The 12,114-nt window shown below is 39.4% G+C and overlaps 3 protein-coding genes across 4 annotated transcripts; 2 read left to right on the top strand and 1 right to left on the bottom strand.

The window, feature by feature from the left end:
- Positions 1-103: 103 nt before the first annotated feature.
- On the bottom strand, positions 104-4,124 carry psma2a (proteasome 20S subunit alpha 2a). Of its 2 annotated transcripts, none has more exons than XM_085176036.1 (8): positions 3,997-4,124; positions 3,418-3,494; positions 3,133-3,265; positions 2,901-3,023; positions 2,566-2,647; positions 2,361-2,434; positions 1,179-1,236; positions 104-1,097 (listed from the first exon to the last, which is right to left on the bottom strand). In XM_085176036.1, the coding sequence occupies exons 1-8, from the start codon at positions 4,035-4,037 to the stop codon at positions 981-983; spliced, it is 705 nt and encodes a 234-aa protein (XP_085032162.1). In that variant the 5' UTR covers positions 4,038-4,124; the 3' UTR covers positions 104-980. The 2 variants fall into 2 exon arrangements, with proteins under 2 accessions (XP_085032162.1, XP_085032161.1); XM_085176035.1 differs by lacking the exon at positions 3,997-4,124 and adding an exon at positions 3,622-3,885.
- Positions 4,125-5,311: 1,187 nt separating this feature from the next.
- On the top strand, positions 5,312-7,542 carry mrpl32 (mitochondrial ribosomal protein L32). Its single transcript, XM_085176040.1, has 3 exons — positions 5,312-5,509; positions 5,675-5,871; positions 7,029-7,542. Exons 1-3 carry the CDS (start codon positions 5,413-5,415, stop codon positions 7,278-7,280), a joined length of 546 nt encoding a protein of 181 aa, XP_085032166.1. The 5' UTR covers positions 5,312-5,412; the 3' UTR covers positions 7,281-7,542.
- Positions 7,543-10,533: 2,991 nt separating this feature from the next.
- LOC146507934 (uncharacterized) lies at positions 10,534-12,056 on the top strand. The gene is made up of 2 exons (XM_085176041.1): positions 10,534-10,959; positions 11,352-12,056. Exons 1-2 carry the CDS (start codon positions 10,826-10,828, stop codon positions 11,710-11,712), a joined length of 495 nt encoding a protein of 164 aa, XP_085032167.1. The 5' UTR covers positions 10,534-10,825; the 3' UTR covers positions 11,713-12,056.
- The last annotated feature ends 58 nt before the right edge of the window (positions 12,057-12,114 follow it).

Below are 12,114 nucleotides of genomic sequence, written 5' to 3'. Positions count from 1 at the left end.
AGTACGCGCTCATTTAAGTCCGCAGACATTCAAACGGCTCCTTCGCAGTTTGAACATAAAAACACCGCGATAAGGCTGCCATTTCACAACAAAAGCACATACATTAAACACACGGAGTAATCACAAACTCATCCTCTTTTATTTGAATAAGTGACAGATATCAGAAGAGAAAAAAAATACAAACTTTGGAACTGTTTGTGGGCTAAAAAGAAAAAAAAAAAGAGTACATCATGTAAAACTGCTATACAGGCAATCAGATCCTGACAGTAAAATCTCAAAACCTCCCATTAGATCCTCCCTATGTGCTTCTTTTGTTTATCCTCTTTCCTAGTGGGTTTCAGAGTGGATGAGGAAGAATTAATCCATCAGGGATGCAAATTAAGGCTTCTCCTGGGCTCAAGAAGTCTCACTTACATTTAAAACCCAAGCCATGTCTAGCAATACCACTTTTGAATAAATCCATGCTTGATTTTAAGTGCCTTTCAAACATTAATGATCAACAAAAACAGATTTGATGGAAGACTTGAGATTTTACTCATCAGAATCCACATTCCTTTTCATTTGCACAGTAGCCAACTGTCACATTTCACAGCACCAGGGTGTGTGCTCAACAACAATACCAAACGGTTAAAGATCTGTTATTTGCCACTGGCAGATTTTAGTCAATGCACAGTCACTGGGCACATGCACAAAGGCTGCCTCATTACTTTAATGGGTCTGGTCAGCCAGCCTGTTGTTGATGGTCAACAGGCCATTTAATTCTGTCATACAAGATAAGAATGCATAATAATAACTATGAATATGAAGAAGTTACAGTAGTTTTTTTTTCTCCGGTGTTTGGAGAACAGAAGCTGTCTCATCATAAGACAATGGGGCCATATTATCTTTATAATGGGTTTACAAAAAAAAAAAAAAAAGCATCATGAGACAATTGGCTACTGTGCTGGCTTTTGTCTTGAATGTGACCGAGGGGGATGTGTTCACGCAATGGCTGCCAGGTAGTCTTTCACCTCTGCTGGAGTGAGTCTTTTGAAGCCAGCCTCGTTGCAGATGCCCACTTCAATGTTCTCCTCTGTCATCTGACCCTCAAAACTCTCCTGAAACACAAACACAAGATGGTTTGAATAACCACAGCTAAGGTGGAGTCACTAAGCTGTTTCTGGTTACAAGCTGCATACCTTTAATGTCAGGATGGCTGTGTGGATGGCGTCTTCTAATTCCAAGTCATTGTTATACCTGAGGAAGAAAAACAAAGTGGTCAAACCCTTGAACTATTGAAACAATAGACCCCTTTCACAGCAGCTCCTTTTTGCATTAAATGGTGCTGTGTGTTAATGGTTCTCTATTCAAGTACAGAGCCTTAAAAAATGCATTTACCCAGTCTTCATTTTCAAAATAGACAATTTAAAGTAGGTCAACAGTCTAAATTCAAACTGTGTGAAGAGCTTATTGGTTACCACTCATTCAAACTGCTTTATAATAAACCACAAATGAGATATAGCACTCTAAACACAGTTTACACATGATCATTGAGACAGCTACAGTAAATACAGAGCTCTTACTGTGGGAGTTTGGCCACCGAGCACCAAATACATCCAGTACAAAATATCAAGCTCAGTCCATGGAACAGAAAAATCACTGAATTTTAATTAAACATAACTTTATAAATGGGACCTATAATTCTAATTTCCAACAACATATTTTATTGTGCGGCATCCCTTAAGTTGATGTGAAAGGCAACTTACTTATCTTATGGAGCCCCTCAGATTTCATATAAATGATGGATCTATCCAGTGGTTAGTTGACTACCAGCACTTCTTATTTATGTTCTTGAGTTTGGACTTTATGCATTGCCATCTACTATACTCTGAATATGTATCATTCTTTCATTAAAAATGAGGCTCAAACTGTGTGACTAAGGCCATAAACTACTTAAGATTTTTTTTTAACAAGATAATAATTCAAGTGAGTTGTATGGCCATCCTCTCATAGACTTCTAAATAATTTAACAGAGGTCGCCCTCTGCAGGTTTAAGTCACTTTGGCACTGAATTCACCTTTCAGAACCATCTTTCAACTCAAAAACAACCTGTTTTAGCCAAACTGCACCTTTGTAAAGGCTTATTTTTTTTCTAACAGGCCAATATCTGGAAGCCTGCAGAGCGTCAGCACTCAGTGCTTTTGAGCACTAATGTACATAAGTGCATAAGTACTAAAGTTGGCCTTAAGCAAACAATCATATACAGAAACACTGTGACAGAATCAGACGTAATATATATTCCTTATAAGTTTTATATAAACATGCAACACTTTAGTAATATGAATGAAAAAGGAAATAATGAGTTACTCATTTACGTGTACCTTTTTTCAAGGAATGTTTTTCCATTAACATAGTTCTTCCCCATGGCTGTTGCTTTCCATGCGAAATATGCACCCTGCCAATCACAAACAGAATTTTAAAAAAAACTTTAGGTTAGTGGGATGACCTGCAAAAGCATTTTTAAAAGCACAAGCAATATTTAACCCTGAAATGTAGGCAGCAGTGCTGAGAACTAGAAGAACGTACAGAAGGGTCCGACTGGAACAAGTAGGGCTGGTCTTCATCCCATCCAGCTATCAGCAGAGACACACCGAATGGACGCACTCCACTAGGGATGGAGGGGTGAAAAAAAGAGAGAAAGAGAAATATTACATGTCACTAATTAATTTCTCTCTAAAGACCTCGAAACTGTCAAGCAAAATTAGTAACACATTAACACGTCTTTTAAAGTGGACTGAATTTTGAGAAAATGTCACAGCAATGCAAAACAAACTCTACCCTTAAAGCATGTCACTAGTAAACAGCAGTGTGTCTACTTTTGTGTATGTATGTTTGTTTTGTTTTTTTAAGTATATACCCACCCAGACTGTGTGTACTCCTGCATCACAGAGGCCACCCTCTGGACAAGCTGTCCTGTGGGAATGGGCTCCTGGTAAACCAGGAAGTACTGTTGTGCCAACTTGCGGGCTCGCCGCACTAAAACCCTGCCAACATGACACACTCATTATTTTTCTGCAATTAGCTTTCAGTTGTCATTTCAGTTGCCTAACAAAATGTCACACTATAGTCTGCAAAGCCGTTGGCAACACTCACCGGTAGTCAGGCCCCATGCCACTGTAGACCATTCCTATGTGTTTAGTGATGGGCTCCACTTTATGGACGCTCTGTTCATCATACAGTATGGACTTCTGTTTTTTCTCTGTTGCCAAGACAACGCCATTGGAAGCTGGAAATCAAGAGTCACGTAGTTATTGAAAAATATATGCGTTTCTAACCAGTTTCAACTCTGCTTGAATGTGCAGAGCCTTCGAGTATGCTTTGCGTCGCTAACATGTTGACAGATTCACTCTCAAAGCTACAGTCGAGTTCTGTACTCACCTTTGATGCCCACCGAGGGGGCTCCGGCTGCTACAGCTGCCAGAGCATACTCGATCTGTACCAGCTTACCGGAGGGGCTGCAAGAGAAAAAAACACAACAAGCTGCTTTACTATGTGTTAAAGTCAGATAAACGATTGGAAATCCGAATTAGCGTATTGTAACTAACAGAGACGAAACTGAAAGTAAAATCTAAAACAACTGACTCATTTAAGCCAATTCGACGCTTTGCCGAAATAATCTCTAAATATTTAGCATTCAAAACCAAGCCGTCCATTTCAGTCTGCTCGGTACTGTTCCGCATTAAAACAGGTGAGCTTTTGTTATGGGTTTGAACAAAGTTTAGCTTTTCGAATGTTCCGTTTGGAAAAACTGTTAGCCAACATGCTAATAGGCGATGTTAGCCGATTCATTATCCGGCAATGACAGTGCATCAACTCCAGCGGCTCCAAAACCTCATCTACGTTTTGAAATAAAAAGTAATGCATACATGTGATGACGCTACTGCCACAAAGCAATTGTTACATGCCATAAGCTTCGATGCGGCTACTCAATTTTATTCATATTTTGACAAAGTTTACCTAAATGTGGTGAGAGAGAAACTGTAACCACGTTCCGCCATCTTGAGCTTCTTCTTCTTCTCTGCTGTTCTGGAGAGCTCCAAGTGCGATCACGAGTGAACATCGCCACCTGTGTGTGTTCGATCAATATTATTTTATGACTCTGACAAACTGAGTGTAGATATTTGTGTGATTGATTACATACCATTATGGTTAACTAAAACTAAAAACTAAAACTAGACTTCTGAACAAAAAAATTAAATGAACTGAAATCATTTCGTGTCCGTTAGGGTAACTAAATTAACATAAAACTAAAGGTTTTATTTATAGAAAATACTTAGTTTTAGTATTTGTTAATTTGGTAAAAATGTTATTACAAGTTCCCTGATGCGGCATTGGATGGTGTGTTTATTGAAACTCTGGATTTCTACTTTTAGAAGGTTCTGTGTTTTGTTTTGGTTTTGGTTTTTTTTATAATAAATTGACTGATTTTCCTAAATCTTGTCTTTGACACATGCCCACCATATGGTGGCTTTCTCCACCAAACTTGTATTATGTCACAAAGATTACATAAATATAAACCAGAGTTCTCTAGTCTGTGCTTTAAATGTGGCATTGAGGAGGGTTCATTCCTGCACAGTACGTGGTTTTGCATAAAGGTAAACACATTCTGGCAAAAATGTCAAAACTTTTAGAGTTACTCTTTTCTTTAGATCCTCAAATATGTTTATTAGGAGACTTTACAAATGTTAGTACACTATTAAGAAAAAGCCCACAGAAGTTCCTGGAATTGGCACTGTGCATTGCCAAAAAGTGTAAAACCATTACCCGGAAAGCTGGAAAGCTCCCTATTTTTAGATTGATCTCAGAGATGAATAGTTGTATTCCACTTGAAAACTTCACCTACACTCATCTTTATTTTCGTTGTCGTTTTTTCTCCTCTTCTGTATGCGTGGGTTTAGAGGTGTGTTTTGTTCATGCTTCGCTAAGTGGAAAATCGGAAAATAAAGTATTGCAAAAAAAAAAGATCACAACTAACAGTAAAACTAATAGAAACCAAATTGAAACTAAACATTTTAAAACAATCAAAAAAATAAGCTTAAACAAGAACATTCCCTCTGGATACTAAACTGAACTAAATAGCAAAAATATAGCTACAGCAAAAAACAAAAAAAAAAAAAAACAGCTGGAAAGCTTGAACTCGAATTTCCACACAAATCTAAAATGTGCACCCAAGTATTGAGACGCAGTTTTGCTACAATAAAAGCGCCACGGTTAACCGCTAGATGGCAGCAGCGTACAAAATCTTTCCCTTTGTGTGCCGGAAATTAAACAGACGAAGTGCAGCTTGGCGTCGCTGTTTAACGACGTAGGGATCCTCAGTGACCGTGAGCTGTTTGACATGCTGGGAGAAGAGGAAGCGTGTTGGTAACAAAAATGATGAATTTATCCGCGTTAATTCACAGCCTCGGGTGCTCTCTGCTGCGCATTGAGAGTAGACTTTTGCAGGCGGTCGGACTAGAAGCACAGTTGGGTGAGTGAGCTGCTGCTAATAGCCTCTTTTTACGATGGGGTCATTCACACAAACATACTCATTAAAGACATTTTTCATTTAATACCACCAGTCCGTGTCGTGTTGCTGTTTCGGTGGAGTTAAAGTCGTAATGATTCCTGTAACGTTGTTTCCTTCTGCGTGCAGCTCCGGGTCTGGCTGTGAACGGCCCCAGCCTCCTGCCTCAGCTCGACCAGGAGCAGCAGCTGGAGGAGCAGCAGAGCCCGGAGCAGCAACCCGGCGTCCTGGACAGCATCATGTGGATGGCAGCACCCAAGAAGAGGCGCACAATCGAGGTCAACCGCACCAGGAGGAGAGCTGAGAGCAAACTTATAAAAGTCAAGGTACGCTCCGCAGTCCCTGGATGATCTCATTGGGTCATTTCAACCTTTAAACCAAATTATAGCTACATCTGTCTTACTGGTACCTAATTTTACTGCAAAGAGGGGTTTGATTTGTGGCAAATAAACCATTCAGTACGACGAGTAATATTTAGGATTTAAGGAGAGCACCTCGTTCTTTAAGGTTGGGTCCAGCTGGAGTGACTTTCATAGATCAGAGTAAGCAGATTGAAATGAAAGTGAACTTTATGAAAGATACTAATATTTTAAACTGAATCCAAATTCTTTCTAGGAGGCGAACATTTTAGCTTAGCAGAGCGCACGGACCTATATAGGCAATTCTTCTAAAGCATCATCTAATTCAGCTGCAAAGTCAGTGAACTTTGGCCCAAAATATAGTATTTGAAGTATTTTTACCTTTGGAAATTATTTTTTTCTCCCAAAGATTTTTATTTTTAGTTCTTCAATTGCTGTTTCTCCTCTTGAATGTGTCTGATCAAACTATCTAAACAGATGCAATTACGGAGAAATTAGATTATTTTTATTTTACTTTAGATTCATGCTTGCAAGACCTGTGGCATCCCCTGGGTCAGTCCTCATAGACTCCCAGGTTAAAATGTTAATACTTGTAAGCCTATTCTTCGACTCCCTTAGGGCAAAAAATCCTTGAGTGAGGAATTTTCTTTGGTCTGAACTCAATTTGTAAACACAGTTTCATAGAAATTTCGAACAGAATAAAATGATATTTTGTATTAGAGCGCTGAGAGTTGAGCTTCACTTAGACATCACTATGAAAACAAAAGATGACACTATTCAGCTCTACAACTGTGTAATAGAAGGGAGCGTTGTGACCATGTCACATGTGATAAGAAGCTGAACGGGTCACATTAATGTCAAGTGGCCACCTTCAATGTGTGTGTGGTGCAGCTCTCCTGTTTGCTGGACAGAAAGAAAGAAAAATAAAACTAGCTTTATTTTAAAGTGATACCTAACCCCAGTGATGTGCAAATGCTACCATTGATGTATATAGGTAGTGTTTACTAAGACGTGACCACAAAGTGTGGTGCAGGAATATCAAAGATGATCAGAAACATTTAGAGAAGCAGTCGCTTGCATCCATTGACCCTGTTTGCTTTCCCCTGCACCCCTCTCTTCCTCAGAACAACATCGAGCCGTGTCCAGAGTGTGGCCACTTGAAACAGAAACACATCCTGTGTGGCTTTTGTTACGCTAAGGTGTGCAAGGAGACCAGTATGATTCGTCATAAGATTCAAGCCATGGAAGGAGGCCCATTGAAGGCCCCCACTGTGGAGACTGTGGTCTTATATGAGGGGGAAATCCCAAAGGAGCAGGACAAAGACAAGAGGATAGTGGAGAGGCCCAGGAAAAGGCCTGCATGGTTCAACTACTAAAGCTGTGTGTGACATATACCACGACGAACAGTATATTTCAGTCTCTTTGGGTCAGTTTCTCTTCCACAAATTAAGAATTAGTTTGTTCAGAACTGATCAGAGAGCTTAAACATCAGACACGTGTTTCCAGTAGAAAATATGCCTTTGGAGATGATGATACCATAGTTCAGTTTTTCTAAAAGCCAAGACTGTCAGATTATGGACATAATTCAACTGCATAATACTTTTGATGGTTTGACAATAAATTCCTTATTTGAAATAATCTACTTTGGGTGAAGGTGAATGACTTCTTCTGCTTCATGAAACAGGAAGAAACTTCCAGACTGTTTATGAAACGTTCTCCAATCTTCTGAGCATTGGAGGGACGCCATTAATTCTTAAAAAAATGAACATATTCTAGTTTATCAAATCCCATTTAAACCCTGTTGTGTGACCTCTCTCCTTAAAGTAGGATGAAAATGAACATATGCATTCACAATTATTAGTGACGAGAGGTGCTTTCACTATAAATGGAATAATGACTCAGAGTCTGATGTTTTTAAGATCTGGAACACTTAACATCAAATCATGAGTGTCACTGTCATGTTTACTGCTTTCTAATGCTTATCAGAGTCACCCTGCACTGATTAAACTGGCTGCACAATTGCTTGTGGTAGAAAACTAAGTGTCGGTTAACAGGATCAGACACTGGTGTGTACAAACAAGCAAGCAACGTAGCTTCAGCCACAACTTCCTTTAATCAGGATTCGGCATTAAACCAAAGTCATGTAACGGTGGCTCATGTGTCGCTGGAGTAGACTGTTTTTGCTGGTATGAGTCCAGCATACCTTCCACTGCCTCAGTGTCCCTGTGATTCAGTTTCCCCCTCATAGTTTGATAAGACCGGGCTTATCAGTGTTCCACTGAAATTACTTTGGTTTACTTGGTTTGCATAGCGCTGTAATCTTGCTTATCTAACTTGCTTTAGCAAGAATTTAGTATATTTTTAAACAAATGCTTTCACTTACCTTTTAATTAGGGCTGCCAAAAATATTTTAACCTTAAATATTTTGTAACATCTGCAGACATTTGTATACAAATCCATCAAATTAATCGTTAACTGTATTTGTGTTATCTCTCTTGCTTTATCAAATGAATGATACCTAAATTGCAGGTGTACAAAGGTGGTGAACCCGTGAACTGTAAGTGTACAAAAGTATAAAAAATGATTTATTATTGGCAAGTGTGTTTTATCAGCACTGTTTCAGTATTTTGCCTATCATGCTAATTTCTAACACTTCTAACACATCTTCATTGAACTATTTTAGAGCAGCTTGAATTAAAGCTCAGAATAATCCTTATTTACCTCTTAGCTCCCCTTCCTTTAAAGCTAGATTTCTTTTGATTGGCTACCCTTCATTAGCACAAAGTTTGAGCAGCAGGTGGGAGGGGCTTCTGTGCTCACAGAGCTGTGTGTGCATGAAATGGCAATATTAGAAAAAAATCCCCTCACACTGACCATCATGCAGATCCCAAACACGACAATTACAATCCCATTTTCAGAAAAGTTGGGAAGCTGTGTAATATGTAAATTAAAAAGAAAAATAATACAATGATTTGGAAACCTCATGAATCCATTTATTCACAATAGAGCCTAGAAAACATCAGATATTTAATCTGAGATATTTTAATGCTTCATGAACAATAGTAGCTAATTTTTAATTTAAAGGCAGCAACATGTCTCAAAGAAGATGGAAAAGTAAGCAGAACTACAAAAACAGCCAGAGGAACATTTTACAGCTAATTAGGTGAATTGTGAACAGGTCAGTAAAATTAAAAAAAGAGCGTCTTAGAGTTTCTCAGAAGCAAAAAACAATCAAATTGTGGAACAATTTCAGTGTAAGACTTTAAAAATCGCCTTTGCCTTCAAGCCGTCAGGCGACTCCATCAAACAGGTTTCTGTTGTGAAAATCACTGCATGGGCTCAGGAGCACTGTCTGTGAGCACAGTTCATCGTGCCATGCACAAATGCAGGTTAAGCCTCTATTATGTGAAGAAGACGAGGATCCAGGATCTAGAAGTGACGTTATCTCCTTTAAGCTCACTTAAAATGGACTGAGGCAAAATAGAAAACTCTTCTGTGATCAGATTAACCGAAATATTAAAATCTTTTTGGAAAACATGGATGCGGCATCCAGCAAACTAAAGAGGAGAGGGAACATCTGGTTTGTTATCTGTACTCGGTTCAAAGGCCTGCATCTCTGGTGGTTTGGGAAGGCGTTGGATATTTCAACAAGACAAAGCTAGACTACATGCTGCAACTATGACAACAGGATGGCTTTGTAGTAGAAGAGTCCAGGTGATGAACTGGTCTTCCTGCAGTCTACACCTTTCAGCAACTGGGAACATTTGGAGCAATCTTGAAATGGGAAATATGGGAAAGGAGACATAGGATTGTTGAGCAGCTAAACTCCTGTATCTCCTCTCTTTCTTGTTTTTGTTCAAATGGTTCATGTTCTCATATTAAGTATGACACATGTATGACAGGTCATAAGGAAAGGCCGGGTCCCTCTTAATTATTGTAGCAATCATCAATACCAGTATAGTGATAACCTGCCTTCCACCTGTCCTTTATATCTTTCCATCTGAAATCAAAGACCTCTGTTAAACTCAAAGCTGCTACCACTCCTCATCCACCATTTAATTACTAAGTAAACTGTTTAAGAACTGAATGCACTCTACTGACCTGCTGTAGCAGTGATGACTGCGACAGAGTATCTTTGTAGCGTGGTGATTTCAGCTGAGGACCTGACGCAGCTTCGGATTAATGAGTTAGATTGTGAGTGTCAGTTAGTGCTCTAAGCGCCTTCAGCTGTTTCCCCACAGCAACATGTGAGAGACACTTGAGGAGCAAGAGGCTGGATTCTCTGACCCGATCAGATAGGCGATCTTGCATTCATCTCGTTTAAGCAGATTAGTCATTTTATATTTCCTGTCATCACACAGAGATGAATTAACACGTCCCGCAGCTTTAAACGCACTGATCCTTACAAACATATACAGTATAAGAGAAAAAAGTGTATATACAAACCCAAGAGACACTAAATGTGACTGAACAGTTATAGATTAAATGTTAATATTTAAGATTACTACTTAGTTTTATCCAAGAGTACATAAAAATCGAAAAGATGAAGTCAGAGAGGTTCGCGTTCAGCTTTCATTTGGATTATTCTGGTTGGATCACATCATGGAAAGAACTAAATTCCATTTCATGTGAAAAACAACCTTCAGGATGTCTCAAGCAGGGACATTCACTACGTTCACTACAATGTGACACAGAGGAGTAAAAATAGAAACAAGACTGGATATTTAAGACATTGGCCAACACACACACACACACACACACACACTTCTCACGGTGTTTTGAACATACATTTAGCATGATTTGACAGCTCGTTGTATCCTTTATCTCATGAGTTTTATTCATCTGTAGAAGCACCCACATTAAAGAGGACATTCATCTTGGAGCAAATTACTAACATTTGAGTTACGGACAAAACCGCACCATGCACTGTGTGAGCAGAGGAGGCTGCTACCTGGTGAACTCCTGGTGTGATCTTCAGGAGGAGAACAGGTGGAAGAAAGAGAGCTATGAAGCCTGCTGGGTGAGCCTCGTCCTTGAAACCAGACCACAGTACAAGTAGGTTGCTCACATTAGATACTGAGCTGTGCATGGCTCACTAAATATACTTTTTTGGAGGGTAAAATATTCTGTGTTGTGCTCATTTGAGCTTTGTTGTGTATTTGTAGTTTGTTGTGGTGTTTTAAGATGTACTATTACACTGAAGCAGCCTATTTGCTCACTGTAATTTGGCAGTAAAGCCATGACATGGTGATGTTGTATTAGTTAAAATCTGCTTTGTTCAGCAAAATGACTTACCAGGCTCTGATCAGTCAAGCCTGTACAGTGTATTTTATTGCAGTTAACAATTCAGACGATTCAAAATGTGAACTAACACAGAGGCAGTAACGCAGCTGTATACAGCGTTAGTGTTTCACGGATGTAAGAAAAGCTTGATCTGTGTGTTGCAGGCTGAAGCTGTCAGAGAGCGACAGCATTCGCAGAGAGAGTTATAAACAGCAACAGGTGGCCCACTTCATGGTGGAGAGGAGCCCCAGCCAGATACTGATGCTGGGCAGCAACATTGGAGTGATGACAAAGCACCAGCTACCCTTATTCAACACCAGCAGGGAGGTGGATCGTACCACAACCAGCTTTAGGCACACAGAAGAGCCTGTTATAAAAGAGAAGCCGATTGCTGGAGCAGATAGACAGGGAACAGGAGCCACCATAGATCAAGATCTTAGCAAGCCGGTTAGAGTGAACTTCAGGGCCTCGAGTCTGATGTCCTCTCCCAGGGAAACCTCTAATCGGGTTCAGAGAAGGGAGTGATCACAGCCTTTGTTGTAGTAAATATCTCAGCAGTATTAACAAAATCAAATACTCTTCTAAAATTGACTATTTTAGAAGTACTATTTTTATGCACATCAAACTCGAGGATGTTATCTCACATGCTATACTTATATTTGTAGTAGTGTCATATCTTCAGCAGCTAAATAATCCTAAAAAAAGATGTGCTATAATTTGCATAAAAGCTCTGGGTGCTGCAGAATTGAGTCTGGTGTGAACTATAACTTTGTTCCAGGAGGAAAATGCAATTTTGTCACATCTGGTGATTTCTATGGTTTGTAAAGCTTAATTAAACACTTTCTGGAAGCTTGTTTCACAAACCTCAATCAATATTCTTGTGTCAGTTGTTTTTACACATTCCTCATGCATGCACCTTTTTAATCA

The sequence above is a fragment of the Neolamprologus multifasciatus genome, chromosome 11 (genome assembly GCF_963576455.1).
Source record: "Neolamprologus multifasciatus chromosome 11, fNeoMul1.2, whole genome shotgun sequence".
NCBI classification, from domain to species: domain Eukaryota; kingdom Metazoa; phylum Chordata; class Actinopteri; order Cichliformes; family Cichlidae; genus Neolamprologus; species Neolamprologus multifasciatus.
The sequence above is the reverse complement of the archived record's forward strand: the minus strand, read 5'-3'. Positions and strand labels throughout refer to the sequence as shown.